General features: G+C 42.7%; 3 protein-coding genes and 1 pseudogene across 8 annotated transcripts in view; 1 reads left to right on the top strand and 3 right to left on the bottom strand.

Annotated features, from left to right (window-relative positions):
• The window catches only part of wipf2 (WAS/WASL interacting protein family member 2), a 10581-nt gene extending 9598 nt beyond the window's left edge, over window positions 1-983 (bottom strand). The window contains exon 1 of one of the 5 annotated variants that reach the window (XM_015394903.1): window positions 808-983. The gene's annotated coding sequence lies outside the window, so the exon portion shown is untranslated. Of the gene's footprint in view, window positions 1-238; window positions 719-807 lie in introns of those variants that run through there. The other 4 variants (XM_015394899.1, XM_015394901.1, XM_015394902.1 and 1 more) reach the window with 4 other exon arrangements.
• Window positions 984-2362: 1379 nt separating this feature from the next.
• Window positions 2363-6658, top strand: LOC107097659. Its single transcript, XM_015394893.1, has 9 exons — window positions 2363-2429; window positions 2564-2657; window positions 4052-4175; window positions 4742-4899; window positions 5071-5213; window positions 5289-5466; window positions 5552-5691; window positions 5801-5963; window positions 6104-6658. Exons 1-9 carry the CDS (start codon window positions 2413-2415, stop codon window positions 6167-6169), a joined length of 1083 nt encoding a protein of 360 aa, XP_015250379.1. The 5' UTR covers window positions 2363-2412; the 3' UTR covers window positions 6170-6658.
• An 871-nt stretch (window positions 6659-7529) lies between these two features.
• On the bottom strand, window positions 7530-9236 carry LOC107097648 (annotated as a pseudogene).
• A 2214-nt stretch (window positions 9237-11450) lies between these two features.
• The window catches only part of nr1d1 (nuclear receptor subfamily 1 group D member 1), a 12219-nt gene continuing 6447 nt past the window's right edge, over window positions 11451-17222 (bottom strand). For both annotated transcript variants that reach the window (XM_015394869.1, XM_015394870.1), the window contains exons 5-8: window positions 16532-17220; window positions 16257-16442; window positions 14550-14760; window positions 11451-12719 (exon numbers count right to left, since the gene is read on the bottom strand). In XM_015394869.1, the coding sequence (XP_015250355.1) occupies window positions 12499-12719; window positions 14550-14760; window positions 16257-16442; window positions 16532-17220 (1307 nt within the window). In that variant the 3' untranslated portion in view covers window positions 11451-12498. The remainder of the gene's footprint in view (window positions 12720-14549; window positions 14761-16256; window positions 16443-16531; window positions 17221-17222) is intronic.

Below are 17222 nucleotides of genomic sequence, written 5' to 3'. Positions count from 1 at the left end.
AGGAGGAGGAGGAGGAGGAGGGATGGGCATCCTGCTGCTGACAACGCCTGAACCCTGGAAAACAAAAGGTTCTGTTACTGATCCATCAGAGGAACCGTCCAACAGTCCAACTCAGACCAAAAACTACCAGTTAAAATATGGAGCAATGTATTGAATTATCTTAATTGGTTAATCGGGAATAGGAAAACATTTCACACCGGGACATGTCCCCCCGGTACCGATCAGAACCATGTCCCACCTTCACCGTGTTCAAACCGAACCTGGTCCACTTATAAAATCCGTTTCATGGCTGGCAGATGATAAAAACTGGGACAAAAACACTCTTTCAGCAGCCGAACCAATTGAAACCGAGTCAGTAAACCCGGATTAGAACCCAAACAGAACAGAATCAGAACCGCCAGGCATCCTTCTCTGGTTCCAGTTTCTGATCAGCTCATTTCATGATCGTTTAGCAGGGCTAGCCTAGCTAAAGTGGGCCTGAATCCACCGAAGATGCTAAGCTAACATGTTGACATAAACGATGAGCTAATGATAAACATTTCACATTAAAAACCTCCTGATCCAGATCAAAACCCTAAAGAACCGCCCACTGCTTGCTCCAGATACCCAGAACCTGTCAGCATCCCTGAGCAGCTAGCTCCACCGTTAGCCCCGCCTGCTAATCGCTGCATCCCCGGGCAGCTAGCTCCACCGTTAGCCCCGCCTGCTAATCGCAGCATCCCCGGGCAGCTAGCTCCACCGTTAGCCCCGCCTGCTAATCGCAGCATCCCCGCCACATCCCGCTCCGCTGAGGCTGCCTCTTCCTACCTGAGAGCCTTTACACCGGTTAGCTCATCCTCCCAGCGGTGGGTCTGTGCTGACTGGCCACAGCGGCCCAAACTACTGGGTCTCGGTTCGGTTCGGATGCTGCAGAACCCCGCTAGCTCCGTGGACCGTTAGCTTCAGCGCTGCGGTGACGCGGGTCACGTGATCAGAGCTGCTGCTTTTTTAATGTTTTATTTATTTCTGCAGCTCCCCATGATAACGGCACTTTGCATGTATTTTAACTGCTTTTCTTTTAATTCAGTTTCTCCTGTTGCTTTATAAATACTATTTTTTCTGCAGTAATTTCGTATTTTTTTATTTCCTCTGTATCAGTTACATACATATTTGAAACATGTCCATAGTTTAGTTAATTACTTTCATCTGCATTTATTTTTTATTCAGTATTTTAATGTTTCTTGGTGATTTTTATTTCATTCTACTTGAATTTTATCATTCATCTCCATTATAACTTATGAGTTAAACTTCTTTTTTTCTGCAGCCGTTTTTGTTTCTAATATAATAATTGAACTTTATTGATCTAACATTGGAGAAATTATCATTTAACCATCCTTTAGGGAGCAAGAGGCTACCATTGTGCGGCGCCCAGGGAGCAGGGTGGGCTAGTCAGCGGCTCTGTTCGAATTGATGGTCTGCGTCCTTAGAAGGCCAGATTCAGATTCCAAGACTCCTTGTTATGCGGCCTTGAAGGAATAGTACACCCAAAACATGATTAGCCTTCATTTTCTACTCACCCCCATGCTGAACAACACTCTGGAGTACTTTTTTGATATCTCAAATGCATCTGGAGATCTGGGAGGCTTCTTGCTGTCTGCTGACATTCAAATAATGGAGGTCTATGGCGCCCGAGGCAGAAAGGTCCATAAAAGTCCACAAAAACGTGTCAATATTCCTCCATACTGCTCGTCCAATGTATTCCAAGTGTCCTGAGTGGGTAGCATCCAGAATTTATTCGAAACGAAGTCATTTAGAATGTTTTTAGAGCATAAACAGTAGTGTATAGGATTTCCTAAAAGCGCGTTCACGAGTCTACGGAAACCGCGGCAGACCAAACCAGATTCTTATGAATGCGCACTTGCGTAAATGAAAAATAGATAAAAGAAAATGGGTAAGTAAAAAAAGGGATATATGAGAAATTGATTAATGAAACAGGGAAATAGAAAATCGGGTTAATGGAAAAAGGAAATTGAAAAATGGTTAAATTAAAAAATAGATTAATGAAAAATGGGTAAAAAAAAAAAAGATAAAAATAGATAAAACAGAAATTGAGAAATAGATAATCTGAAAAATAAATACATTAAAAATTGGTTTAATGAAAAAGCTAAATTATTTATTTAACACATTTTTTATTTATTTCACTCATTTTCTTCATTTTTGATTTATTTTACTCATTTTTTATTTATTTCACCCATTTATTTATTTATTTAATTTTGGCTGAAATGGCTCTCCATAATCAGTGGTTAGAATACTGTCATTTTGTCCCACAATCCATACCAGTAGGTGGCGGTAATTCGCATTCAAATGTACCGTCCACCATTAAACAGCAGAAGAAGAAGAAGGAGGAGGAGGCGCGGAGATTTGAAAACAAAAATGGCGAAGGTCCGAGAGTAAGTTTCCTCTCAGGTTTAAACATTATTCTATGTCCTTAAACATTCTAGCTGTCTTAAAACGTGACTTTAAAGGAGCCGAACCATTAAAAGTGTTGTTTTAATCCGACTGTTTGGTTCTGTTTGTCGGACAGAGTTCTGCAGCGCTGTGACCCGGTTCTGTTGGAGCCCTGCGATGAGTCCGAACCGGACTGTTCGGAGGCTTTAGGGGTGGTTCTGTTCCTCACGGTCAGTTCGTTCTTCCTCCCGCTGTGTTTGCTGAAAGCCTGATGGCTCTAAACATGTCAGAGTTTATTTTATTCCTTTTAAAGGATCAAACCAACATGAGACAGACTCTTATCTGTTTTTTTTAATTTCCTGAATATTTACACATTTTAACCAAAGCCTTTCAAAAATACCTCAGATCTTATAAAATATTTTTTTCCCAGTCCAGGAAATGTGAGATTAAAGATGTGAGCTCATCTCCATGGTAACGCTACGATACTGAAGTTGGCTTCCGAATCGAAAATGAGTTTTGCCTTCCTTCAGCATTTTTAATCTGCTCTAATTTAAAAACTACAACGCCAAGACACATCAAACCTGGACTAGATTATTCTCAACTATTGGTGGAATAATTCAAACCAGGTCTGGGATTTTTGAAACATTTCCCTGATTTGTGAAACTTCAATAAAGGCAGATTTTAACACTTGTACAGATTATGGTATTGCTGATAGATCCACAGGTTGTGAGAAGTTATTTTCAGAAACATTTATTTGATATATATGTTAGTTATTTTTATAAGCAGTAGCATTAGTATATATAATAGTGTATAATATACATATTTTTATCAATATTATTGAAATAAAACATTAATTTTATAAGAACAGGACATAATGTTATTGCTGGTAGTGGGAAGTGCTTGTTTCTTAAAAAAACAAAAAAACATCCAATAATAATTGTAAGCAGTAGTAGTTGCAGCAGCATAATATTTTTATCAATCTTATACAGCATTAAAACTCCAAGAGATTAGGTGTCTAGTGTGACATTGACAATAAAAAAAGAGTTAAAATCGGCCTTTATTGAAGTTTCACAAATGAGAGACCTGTTTTTAATTGTTCTACAAGTATTTTAGAATAACCTAGTCCAGGTTTGATTGGGAGATGTGTTGTAGTTTTTTTTATTTACCGGTAGAACAGATTAAAGATTCTGAAGGCATGGAAAAACTAAGTGGAATCGCACTTCATCTCATTTCCCTAATTGGAAGCAAACTTCATCTCCATGGTGACGCTGCTGAATATTTTCCTCCATCATATTTTTGTGGTTCTGAGTTTAATGATAAATTCAGTGGGAGGATGTCTATCCACCAGCATCTCCAAAAACAGCAACAAAAGCAAGTTATCACTCTTGTTGTTGTGTGGCAGTAATATCCAATATAATGATAATAAACAATGTTGTTTTTATTATTATTGTAATAAGAGTTGATAAGAATGTCGGTTGCTTGTCGTTGGTTAGTGGGACGTCTCACATGTTTTTCAGTAATTACACAGCAGTTTGGCCCTAACAGGTTACCGTAACAAGCAGTTTGATAGTCTGAACTAAAATAAGCTTAACTGTTTTAACCATGTTTCCATGAATGTGTGTAGGAGAGTCGGCGTGTGCAGAAGATTCTGTGGCGTCAGCTGTTTGTTCTGGACTCCATGGTGTCGCTTCTGGAGGGCCTGGAATCTGCCCAGCAACTGATGACACAGCCCTGCCCCCCGCAGCCAGGTACCTGCCGCACCTTCCAGGTTTTCATGATGCAAACGTTTCTAAGCCCAGAAAAACATTTGGTGTTTGAATCCAGTTTAGATTCAGCATTCGTTAAGCTGAGTTGTCATCAACCTGCTTTCATTAAGCTGATGTCATCAGCCTGCTTTCATTAAGCTGATGTCATCAGCCTGCTTTCATTAAGCTGATGTCATCAGCCTGCTTTCATTAAGCTGATATCATCAGCCTACATTCGTTAAGCTGAGCTGATGTCATCAGCCTGCTTTCGTTAAGCTGATGTCATCAGCCTACATTCGTTAAGCTGAGCTGATGTCATCAGCCTGCTTTCGTTAAGCTGATGTCATCATCCTACATTCGTTAAGCTGAGCTGATGTCGTCAGCCTGCTTTCATCAGCCTGCTTTAGGAGGCTTGTCTCCTGCAGGATTATTTTCCAGTCATGCAGTTTAAAGGTTGATCAATCAGCTGTAAGCTGAGCCGCTCGTCTGTGGAACAATGATCATTGGGTCGACCTTCAGCGGCGTCTCACCAACACAGGTGTGTGTGTTTGCTCGTCTTTGTGTGTCAGAGGTCGGCGCTCGCAGCAGGTGGAAGGCTCTGAAGGCGGAGCTTAGCTCTGGGATGGAGGAGACGGAGGAGCTGCTCAGATCCCTGCAGGAGCGACTCCAGCAGATCAGCAGCAGGAGACGCAGGCTGACTCAGCTCCTGCAGCTTCTGCACAGCAAGGTGAGCCTCACACCTCTCCTCCTCACCATCTCTCCACCTCTCCTCTCCTCACCTCGCCTCCTCATCTCGTCTCCTATTCTCCTCACCACCTCTCCTGCTCGCCTCTCCTCCTCACCTCTCCTTGCCTCTCCTCTCCTCACCTCCTTGCCCTCCTCTCATCTCCTGCTCCAGCGGCGACAGCGGGAGCAGCTGGCGGTGTCGCTGCTGAAGGCCCAGAATGCTTTGCTGTCATGTGATCAGCAGCTGAAGCAGCTTAGAGGCGAGGCGGCGGCGGCGCTCGGTCAGCTCCTCTCATGGCAGCGGTTTAGAGACACGTGAGTGCAGTCAGGTCACATGTCTGCCGAGGCAGCGCTCTGATTGGCTGGTAACTCCTCTCTGGCTCCTGATAGGCTGCAGGAACACGTCGTTGCCAAGCAGGAAGTGATGGAGATCAGGCTCATCTCCTTTAACCAATCAGAGATGTTGGTAGAGATCAGGCCACGCTTCCCCTCCGATCCTTCGTCCAATGAGCTCGAGCCGCTGAGGCTGTCGGTCAGCTGGCGCCACGACGACCGCTTCCTCCTGCAGGTAGGGGAGAAACACTACGACTGCAAATCACAGTGATGATGTCACTTCCTGTTCCTGTATCATGCTCCGCCCTCTGGGTCCACAGGTAGACGAGCAGGCAGCCGGCTTGGTGGAGGGCTGCGGGTCGGGCTCCTGGAGCGAGCTGAGCACGCAGCTGCTGGCCGTCCTTAAGGGCTACCGGGGGCAGGCGGAGCTGCTCTGTGAGATACAGTCGCTGAGGTCCTGGTGAGGCCCCGCCCACTTGGGTCCTAACGCTTCTGATGGTTCCAATTGGTCCGGTTAGAGCTGCCTCCTCAGCAGCAGGCAGCTCTAACTTGGCGCCTCTCTGTTGCAGCTACGCCATCGACTGGTGCCCCGCCCAGCGGCTGCTGGTCTACCTGAAGTCTGCGTCGCTGGTGTGTCACCTGGAGGTGGAGGAGGGCTACCCAAGACACGGACGAGCTGTGCTGCGCTGCGTACGGCGGGACGGACATCCCGTGGACACGGCGGCACTCAAGGTGATGGACTCCCATCCTCCATCACCTCACAGCCGGCTGCAGTTTCTGATTGGCTGCAGGCCGAGCCAGAGGGAGGAGTCTGTGGTTTTGTTCTACTGGCAGAGAAGGTTTTTAACCCTTTCTGTCTGTCTGTGTTTCAGCCTCACACTGCTAACCCCTCCCTGACCAACTGGCTGGTTTTCCTCAGCACCAGTCCTCTGATCTGAACCGATCCGGTCCGGTCTGGTCCTGTCCTGCTCTTCCTGGGACCGTCTGTGTCCTGCCGGACCTTAAACCTGTGAACCTCTGACTGCTCCTCTTTGACACCAGCTTCATGTTCATGTCGACTTTGATCCAAACAGAATAAATAATAAAAGGGCTGCAGCTGAGTGTTTATTTTATCAACTTTAACAGATACTTTTAATTAATTTCTTTAAAAAATAGAATAAAAACCATTAAAGACTAAAACGTTTGCTAATATCCTCATGTCTCCATATACAGTATGTCTAAAAGTAAAGAGCTGCTTAGGGCCCCAAATTCCTGGGGGCCCCATCAAACTATTCCTTATCCTTAACATCAGTTCTAAACAGGCAACAGGCAGCTCATGTTATATAGAATGGGTCTGTTTGATGCCCCCCACTTGTCTTTGCTTAGGGGCCCCAAATTTCCTAAATCTGCCCCTGCCCAGAGGCGCAGAAAGAAAGTTTTTATAAGGGTGGCCAGGCAAAAAATTTACACTGAAGATAAAAATGAAGATAAACTTTACTTTCCTACAGCCTTTGCTGTCAAATAGATAATATATAAATAATATCTTTAAACATCTGTGCTTTCTGGATAAAAGATAAAGTGGGTCAAATTCTTTCAGGTTTGAGTTGTGGGACGAACATCTTTTCTATTGTCATTATCAACTTTTATCAAATTGATTACTCAATAAGTTTAAGTAATATAATTAATAAGTTAATAAAATAGTGATTTATCTATGATTTCACTGAAGACTCCTAAATTACTTGCAGACACATTATTCTCTCTTTACCCCATAAAGCACAAACTCTAGCTCTGCAAAGAGCAGGAATTCTGTATTTATCTTTAATGTTAGTATATTGAGGAGCGTAATAAACCACAGTGCTTTTTTGTTGTCAATTAATTGTTAATATATAAAAAATTAAAATGTTTTAAATATTCCACTTGAGATTATTACTGCTGCCTCCATCTGTATCAGAGGGGAAAATATACTGTATTATTACTGTATAAATATTCCACCAGGGGGCGCTGTGTCTCTTCTGATGATGATGAAGCAGTTTTGGGCTCATTTCTACAAGAGTTTAGTTTTCAATTAAAAGAAAGAGCTCAGTGATCAGCCAGGCGGCCTCTGATTGGCTGATTCATCCTAACCTCGCATTAGCGTTGACCAATCAGAGCAGAGAGGATGAGTTGATCATTTCATGTTTTTTTTTTTTATATGTCTGGATTAATGAGGTTTATTAGATATTTCCACCATAGACCTTCTGTGTTCATGTTTCCCATTTTTACGTTTAACAGTTGCAATAAAAAAGCTTTACACCAATTAATTAATGGAATTTTATTGGTTTACATTCAATTGTTTAGTTTAGAATCACATTTTGCACATTAGAAAGAGCAACATCTGAAAAAAGAAAACACATTTTTCCCTTTAGTTCTTAAATACCTTTTTCCTTATTTTAATCTGTATAGCTGCCAGCAGGGGTCGCTGTTTGTCTCCTCACAGCTCTCTGTATTAAGCTTTATCTCTTTTATTTTTTAATCCTGTTTTATTTCATCATCTATGATCAGTAATTTGGTTTAACTGCAGATCTGAGTTTTCTTTAAAACTTATTTTCATGAAAAGTAATAAAACGTGGAGAGCTGCTCTGATTTCAGGTGAAACGGTAAAAACAGGAAAGGAGCCACAGATCAGCATCTTCAGTTAGAATTTATAGAATTACATAAACAGTCTTTAAAACAGATTAAAATACAGATATACAAAGATTTTCTTGCTGAACAAAAGCTTTGTGCGCCACTCTTTAATAATAATAATATCCATATTATTCAAATTCATACAGTATTTTATTCAGAACGCAAACGAGTAACAAATATCAACACTTCAAGTATGACTGGATGTTATTTACAGGTTTCAGGCTGAAGATCAGCAGCCCTCTGCATCCAGCCGTCTCATTGGTCCACGGAGCTGTCCGTCAATGCTGCATCCTCACTATTGGCTGCTGGTGTCGACGAGGCAGAGAGCTGAACCAGGATTGAGCGGATCCCTCAGGAACCGTCAGGAAGACCTGGATGTTTGTCTTTAAGCACTTTGTGCAGGAAGTTCTGATGCAGTCAGAGTCTGCAGAGCTTCTGGATCCGCCGCTGCTGCCAGTCTGCCGTAAAGTTCAGCAGGTTTGGAAAGTTCAGGATTTTTGTCTCCGTTTTGCTCCCCCTCCCTTTATAGAGGGAATCTGGAGGTTTATTGTGGAGCGTTATCAAGGATGATGACTTCCCAACAGGAAGTGGGAATCAGAGTAATTTCTCCTTAGGAGCAGCTGACAAAGCAGACTCTTAATTTGGCGGGGAGCATGCCTTTGATACGGGGACGCCATGTGAGGTCGTCAGGGGTCGATGCGGAAGGACAGCAGCTTCTCTGAGTGCATGTTGTTGAGCGTGCGCAGGTCCGGCAGCCGCAGCAGCAGTTTGGTGAACCGCGGTGAGTCCATGTAGGGGTGGACGCCGTCGCCCACGCCGGTCGCCTTGTTGACCAAACCGCGGAGCGCTCGGATCAGGTTCTCCTGGAGATGCTCCACAGACGAAAGGTTCTCGATCCCGGAGCGATCTGTGAAGGACGACAGAGACGAGTCAGAAACCCTGAGCTGAAGGCTCCTCCTGAGATGGAAAGAAGCTGGTGGAGATGTTCAGGAACCAACAGACTCATAGTTTAGTACCAGACTGAGGCTCAGAGTTTACTTCACCATCAACTGAGAGGAGAAAGAAGCTCCGACTCTAAAGCTAGACCTTCAAGCCGCTGAAGCTCAAACGACACTAAGATGAAGGTGTTTGGGCAAAAAGTCAAGAAGTGTCTCCAAGATGAGGACGCTGCACCAACTGTCCGGCACGGTAGAGGTGGCATCATACTGTGGCTTTTTCACTGGTAGTGATACCGGTGCAAATATGGTGTAAAGGAGCAGGACAGCTGGTCCACTGCTGTGGACATGTCCCCACAGTCCGCTCACGTACTTCAGCCAACAGTGACAGCAGCCGCTAACCGTGTCCCGCCTCTCGGTGTGACATCATCAGATCTGTGGCTTTGAGACATCTGATCTGCGGTCTCATTTCACTGCGTATAGAGCAGCTACGTGATTAAAGGAGGAGAGACGTACAGCAGCATTAAACAGGAGGTCCTTCGATGTTTAAGCAAAAGTTAGGAGACGGGTTTGTTAAAAAAAATTTAAGAAGCCAAAGGAGAATCTGTTAGTTAGACATACGGAGCTTTTTCAGCTAAAAACAGCAACAGATTATAAGTTTATACAAGTTATTATTATAATGAAATAAGCTGAAGAAAACAGTTTGTTCTTCTTTACCAGTTAAAAAATGGCTTTTCTTCTCAGAGGACCATGACTCACAGTTACAGGTTAAAATTAAACAGATAGAATCAGGCTGCAGAGATTCTACAGATCTGGAAATTTAGTTCCTGGCATCATTATATTAGGAAAGAGCTTCATAAATCTTTTTAAACAGAGAGAAGCAGGGAGAGCTGCAGATTTAAAGGGGAAAGGGATTTACTGGGATATGCAACATGTAATAAAATATATTTTCCAAGTTTACCACAAAGTTTACGAGAAAAAAAAATATACTATGATATATTTAAAATGCAGCATATTCATGTTTTTCTGGATGGATGGAATTGAAAATTGTACTTCTATGGATGCACGATTGATCAATTTTGGCATCAGAATCAGCTGTTATTCATTTTTTTTTGTTTTAAACATTAATGTGTGTGTATATATATATATATATATATATATATATATATATATATATATATATATATATATATAAAATGCACTAAAAAGTTTATGAGTTGATTCCTAAATGTTTATTTTCTGTATTATTTACAGAGTTTATTTGCAGGTTAATAATTGTTGATTCTATTTCTTTGTTTTATTTTATTTTTCTTCCTCATTTTTTGTTCTAAAGTGTGACAGGAAGTGATGTGGATCAGTCCACTTTCTATAAGCGTAGGGGCCTGGGAAAGGAGCAGCAGCCATCTTGGGTTTTGGGGTCTCTGGTTTTTACCAGAGCAAAGGAAAAAGTTTGAACTTAATTTCTGGCTGAAATAGAAAATAAACAATCCAGGACAATCAACAGGTTTGGACATTGAACCTTCTCTTTGCCCGTGTGCAGAAACCTGACCCCAGTGCCTTATTAGGGGCCTACAATACAATAAATGTCAGAGTACTGTGGTTCTATTGNTCGCTTAACATACGTCACGCACTCCGTTGCTCTTATTGGTTGTAGGTCTATCCAATTGAGTGCAGAGGCATTTTTTTTCCTGGTTCGTTCGAAACACGCCCCATAATTACAGCTCTATGGAGCAGAATCAGACTCATATTCTGACTAGAACTGAGTAGGACTACGTCAGGCTACTTTCCTACAGCCTTTGGTATCAAATAGAAAATATATAAATAATATATTTAAACATCTGTGCTTTCTGGATAAAAGACAAAGTGGGTAAAATGCTTTCAGGTTTGAGTTGTGGGGCGAACATCTTTTCTATTGTCATTACTTATCAACTTTTATCAATAATCATTCTGCATAAAACTGATATGTACAAGCACTAATATATACATAAATTGATTACTTAATAAGATTAAGTAATATAATAAGTTAATAAAATAGTGATTTATCTATGATTTCACTGAAGACTCCGAAATTACTTGCAGACACATTATTCTCTCTTTACCCCATAAAGCACAAACTCTAGCTCTGCAAAGAGCAGGAATTCTGTATTTATCTTTAATGTTAGTATATTGATGAGCGACGCGTAATAAACCACAGTGCTTTTTTGTTGTCAATTAATTGTTAATATATAAAAAATTAAAATGTTTTAAATATTCCACTTGAGATTATTACTGCTGCCTCCATCTGTATCAGAGGGGAAAATATACTGTATTATTACTGTATAAATATTCCACCAGGGGGCGCTGTGTCTCTTCTGATGATGATGAAGCAGTTTTGGGCTCATTTCTACAAGAGTTTAGTTTTCAATTAAAAGAAAGAGCTCAGTGATCAGCCAGGCGGCCTCTGATTGGCTGATTCATCCTAACCTCGCATTAGCGTTGACCAATCAGAGCAGAGAGGATGAGTTGATCATTTCATGTTTTTTTTTTTTATATGTCTGGATTAATGAGGTTTATTAGATATTTCCACCGTAGACCTTCTGTGTTCATGTTTCCCATTTTTACGTTTAACAGTTGCAATAAAAAAGCTTTACACCAATTAATTAATGGAATTTTATTGGTTTACATTCAATTGTTTAGTTTAGAATCACATTTTGCACATTAGAAAGAGCAACATCTGAAAAAAGAAAACACATTTTTCCCTTTAGTTCTTAAATACCTTTTTCCTTATTTTAATCTGTATAGCTGCCAGCAGGGGTCGCTGTTTGTCTCCTCACAGCTCTCTGTATTAAGCTTTATCTCTTTTATTTTTTAATCCTGTTTTATTTCATCATCTATGATCAGTAATTTGGTTTAACTGCAGATCTGAGTTTTCTTTAAAACTTATTTTCATGAAAAGTAATAAAACGTGGAGAGCTGCTCTGATTTCAGGTGAAACGGTAAAAACAGGAAAGGAGCCACAGATCAGCATCTTCAGTTAGAATTTATAGAATTACATAAACAGTCTTTAAAACAGATTAAAATACAGATATACAAAGATTTTCTTGCTGAACAAAAGCTTTGTGCGCCACTCTTTAATAATAATAATATCCATATTATTCAAATTCATACAGTATTTTATTCAGAACGCAAACGAGTAACAAATATCAACACTTCAAGTATGACTGGATGTTATTTACAGGTTTCAGGCTGAAGATCAGCAGCCCTCTGCATCCAGCCGTCTCATTGGTCCACGGAGCTGTCCGTCAATGCTGCATCCTCACTATTGGCTGCTGGTGTCGACGAGGCAGAGAGCTGAACCAGGATTGAGCGGATCCCTCAGGAACCGTCAGGAAGACCTGGATGTTTGTCTTTAAGCACTTTGTGCAGGAAGTTCTGATGCAGTCAGAGTCTGCAGAGCTTCTGGATCCGCCGCTGCTGCCAGTCTGCCGTAAAGTTCAGCAGGTTTGGAAAGTTCAGGATTTTTGTCTCCGTTTTGCTCCCCCTCCCTTTATAGAGGGAATCTGGAGGTTTATTGTGGAGCGTTATCAAGGATGATGACTTCCCAACAGGAAGTGGGAATCAGAGTAATTTCTCCTTAGGAGCAGCTGACAAAGCAGACTCTTAATTTGGCGGGGAGCATGCCTTTGATACGGGGACGCCATGTGAGGTCGTCAGGGGTCGATGCGGAAGGACAGCAGCTTCTCTGAGTGCATGTTGTTGAGCGTGCGCAGGTCCGGCAGCCGCAGCAGCAGTTTGGTGAACCGCGGTGAGTCCATGTAGGGGTGGACGCCGTCGCCCACGCCGGTCGCCTTGTTGACCAAACCGCGGAGCGCTCGGATCAGGTTCTCCTGGAGATGCTCCACAGACGAAAGGTTCTCGATCCCGGAGCGATCTGTGAAGGACGACAGAGACGAGTCAGAAACCCTGAGCTGAAGGCTCCTCCTGAGATGGAAAGAAGCTGGTGGAGATGTTCAGGAACCAACAGACTCATAGTTTAGTACCAGACTGAGGCTCAGAGTTTACTTCACCATCAACTGAGAGGAGAAAGAAGCTCCGACTCTAAAGCTACACCTTCAAGCCGCTGAGGCTGAAGCTCAAACGACACTAAGATGAAGGTGTTTGGGCAAAAAGTCAAGAAGTGTCTCCAAGATGAGGACGCTGCACCAACTGTCCGGCACGGTAGAGGTGGCATCATACTGTGGCTTTTTCACTGGTAGTGATACCGGTGCAAATATGGTGTAAAGGAGCAGGACAGCTGGTCCACTGCTGTGGACATGTCCCCACAGTCCGCTCACGTACTTCAGCCAACAGTGACAGCAGCCGCTAACCGTGTCCCGCCTCTCGGTGTGACATCATCAGATCTGTGGCTTTGAGACATCTGATCTGCGGTCTCATTTCACTGCGTATAGAGCAGCTACGTGATTAAAGGAGGAGAGACGTACAGCAGCATTAAACAGGAGGTCCTTCGATGTTTAAGCAAAAGTTAGGAGACGGGTTTGTTAAAAAAAATTTAAGAAGCCAAAGGAGAATCTGTTAGTTAGACATACGGAGCTTTTTCAGCTAAAAACAGCAACAGATTATAAGTTTATACAAGTTATTATTATAATGAAATAAGCTGAAGAAAACAGTTTGTTCTTCTTTACCAGTTAAAAAATGGCTTTTCTTCTCAGAGGACCATGACTCACAGTTACAGGTTAAAATTAAACAGATAGAATCAGGCTGCAGAGATTCTACAGATCTGGAAATTTAGTTCCTGGCATCATTATATTAGGAAAGAGCTTCATAAATCTTTTTAAACAGAGAGAAGCAGGGAGAGCTGCAGATTTAAAGGGGAAAGGGATTTACTGGGATATGCAACATGTAATAAAATATATTTTCCAAGTTTACCACAAAGTTTACGAGAAAAAAAAATATACTATGATATATTTAAAATGCAGCATATTCATGTTTTTCTGGATGGATGGAATTGAAAATTGTACTTCTATGGATGCACGATTGATCAATTTTGGCATCAGAATCAGCTGTTATTCATTTTTTTTTGTTTTAAACATTAATGTGTGTGTATATATATATATATATATATATATATATATATATATATATATATATATATATATATAAAATGCACTAAAAAGTTTATGAGTTGATTCCTAAATGTTTATTTTCTGTATTATTTACAGAGTTTATTTGCAGGTTAATAATTGTTGATTCTATTTCTTTGTTTTGTTTTATTTTTCTTCCTCATTTTTTGTTCTAAAGTGTGACAGGAAGTGATGTGGATCAGTCCACTTTCTATAAGCGTAGGGGCCTGGGAAAGGAGCAGCAGCCATCTTGGGGTTTGGGGTCTCTGGTTTTTACCAGAGCAAAGGAAAAAGTTTGAACTTAATTTCTGGCTGAAATAGAAAATAAACCATCCAGGACAATCAACAGGTTTGGACATTGAACCTTCTCTTTGCCCATGTGCAGAAACCTGACCCCAGTGCCTTATTAGGGGCCTACAATACAATAAATGTCAGAGTACTGTGGTTCTATTGTGTTCTCAACAATAAGAAAGCATTTAATGAATATATGTTTGAGCTCATTTTGGAAAATACAGAAACCTAATTAAAGCATTTGGGTGAAGTAACTCTAGGTCCATCAGCCCCCACCCTTAGAGCGCCCCCACCAGCTTTCATCACTAAGTTACACCCTGGCGTTGGTCGGACAGGCATCAGCTCCTCACCTGCAGACACCAGAACCACGGCGGTGAACAGCCCCAGCTCCTCGGCGTTCAGCTCCAGGGAAGCCAGTTTGTGGCTGAAATCAAACATGGCCGTCAGCAGGTCAGTCATCCCCATCGCCTGGAGCTCCTCCAAGGAGTAGGTGGCACCAGACACAAAGGTCACCGTCTGCTCCGCCACGTTGAACAACGAGGAGAAGCGCACCATCAGAACCTGGAGTCAGATTGGATGATTTTTTACCTTCATGTTGTTAAAGTACAGTTTTTATTTCTACACAAAGCTGCAGGAAATACAAGGAACTAATCTTCACCAGGGTTTAAACATGAATGAGTAACTAATTTAATGCTTTTTAATGCTCTTATGAAGCATTTTAATGCCATCAACAAGTACCAAAGACATATATAAGACGGGTTAACATTAGCCCTGGCAGCTGCAGCTGTCAGTCTGGTGAACGTACAAGTCTTTTCTGATGCATGCTGGGTAAAGAGGGAGGGGCCAGAACAACATCCGGGGACTTTGTCCGTTCTCGGTCTGCTGTTCTAGTGAATTGGAACATAAGTGGGGCTGAGGCTGATGACGTTTCACGAGAACGCAGATTGATAAAACAGCCATTTTGATATTGGCTATGGTTGTGCAGGTGATGCTAATGTTGAATCTATCATTTTAATGGATCGTAACTATACTAGACGTCCCTGATTTCTGGGGACAGTCCCCGTTTGGACTGCCTGTCCCCGGAAATGTCCCTAATTCTCTGCACACAGAAACAGGGGTTAGCGTATAGACGAGGAGCAGAGCGCAGCACTTTAAAACAGACGAGGAAGTTCGTTATCAGAACAGGTGTCAGCTGCCCTGTGTGATGGTGAGCGAGTTAATCATTTGATCTGAATCAGGCTCATCGTTTTAATAAATGTTTGGTGTGTGGTGGACGTGTTTGTTTCACTAAAGATGAGGAGCAGAAATGTAACATAAACCAAACTAATCAACAGTCAGACAGACCATTGGCTGCAGCTGCAGGAGGAAACAGACTGAAAACTCCTTATAAGGAGCTAATCTGGTTCAGTGGTTCTCCAGGATCAACAAGCTTCATCTAAAGATGTTTTTAGAACTAATTGGTGACCTTTAGTTTCTATCATCAGATAGTTATTGTAAGTACAGTTATACATCGTCTTGCTGTTTTATGGTTGTGATTTATGATCATAGACTTCCAGGCTTAGATCTACTTTTCTACCAGTTCTGATCTATGAAAGTTCCTCAATATAAAAAATAAGAGGCAGTAAAATAATTTGTTTTTTTGCAGAGCTGCACTGCATGACAACAAATAGTTAATTTAAAATTGGTAATATTCCAGATGGTGTGCGAGTTTTAGCTATAGGTGGGAGTCGCATTATGGGGCTAAATGTGCTGCTTGGCGGCGCTCTGCGCTCTCCCTCTGCGGCCCCGTAACCAAACACTGACCCTCCATCCTAAAGCCTCCTCTGCACGGACTGGAGCAGAATAAAAGTAGCGATTTCAGTGCCGAAGGAGAGCAGGTGAGCGCGAGTGCGCCACCTGCTGCTTGGGAGGAGTTAAGCTTGTATCCGTCGCCTTTAAATTAATTCTTTTTTTTTTTTGTCAGATGTTCTTTAATTCAACTTTAAGCAGAGAAACAAAGTGTTTGGTATAAAATGAAGTTAAACTAAACTGATGCGGTGGATGTTGAAAAGTCGAACCTCAAAGGTTCCCGCTTTCAGCAGGGTGACCTGGTCGTTCTGGGACAGAGCGCTGAATCCTGGGATATGTTTGGCGAACTCCACCACCTCCTTGACAGCAGGGGTGAAAGACAGCGAGAAGTCCTCCCAGATCTCCTGAGGGCTCTTTGAAGGGTCTGCATGAGGCTGCATGTTCATTGGACAAGCCTGCAAACAATATAAAAACATCAGAAATAAATTCAAGTCCAATAAAAAAGGCTTAATCAGCGTGGAGGCGACGGCAGACTGGAACCTACCAGAATAATCCCAGGCCGGCTCTTCAACGGACAGCTCTGCCGCTTAGCCACAGGACTCCGTCCTTCATTCACATTACAGGGACTCAAACTCCACCCCCTGTTGCCATGGTGATTGTTCGTGGAGCTGTGATCCTGCAGCAGGTGCCAATTGAAGCTCTTCTGATGACTGTTGCTATCGTTCTGGCTGCAGTCATTGGAAATGAAGCCGTTATGACAGCTGATGGTCCGAAGCTCCGCCTCCCCGTGGTGGTGGGCGTGGCTGTTTAGTTGCTGATGAGGTGGATCGTGGGGATTGGTCAGTTTGTCATGTGCATACAAGAAGGTTTCACGGTGAGCGCGGGCGATGGCGTCGATGGTGGAGTCAGTCCCGGGGATGGGTGAGGATGAGGAGGAACTCTGACATGAGGGAGGAGGACGAGGAGGAGGAGGAGGCGGCGATGGAGGAGAGGAAGAAGCTGGTGCCGGAGGTGGTGAGGGTGGAGAAGGAGCGACTGGGAGAGCTGAAGGCTGAGGCTGGGGGGCGATGGTCACACCTGGGCAGGGAGAGGACGAAGAGGACGGGGAAGAGGACAGACTGGCGAGCTGGAAGTCGTTCTGCAGCTGGTTGTTCACCATGTTGTTCATGGCGCTCTGCATCTCAGCCAGCATCCTCTGCTTCTCTCGCTTCGGTATCCGACCGAAACGAACAGCT

The sequence above is a fragment of the Cyprinodon variegatus genome, unplaced genomic scaffold (genome assembly GCF_000732505.1).
Source record: "Cyprinodon variegatus isolate N-32 unplaced genomic scaffold, C_variegatus-1.0 Scaffold713, whole genome shotgun sequence".
NCBI lineage: Eukaryota > Metazoa > Chordata > Actinopteri > Cyprinodontiformes > Cyprinodontidae > Cyprinodon > Cyprinodon variegatus.
This window is presented reverse-complemented; position numbering and strand designations above follow the sequence as displayed.

Excerpts from the sequence above, each read along its gene's own strand:
- LOC107097659 (XM_015394893.1), top strand. Across the intron at positions 2,658-4,051 it reads GGGTGGTTCTGTTCCTCACG|GAGAGTCGGCGTGTGCAGAA; the intron begins GTCAGTTCGTTC and ends GAATGTGTGTAG. Across the intron at positions 4,900-5,070 it reads TGCAGCTTCTGCACAGCAAG|CGGCGACAGCGGGAGCAGCT; the intron begins GTGAGCCTCACA and ends CTCCTGCTCCAG.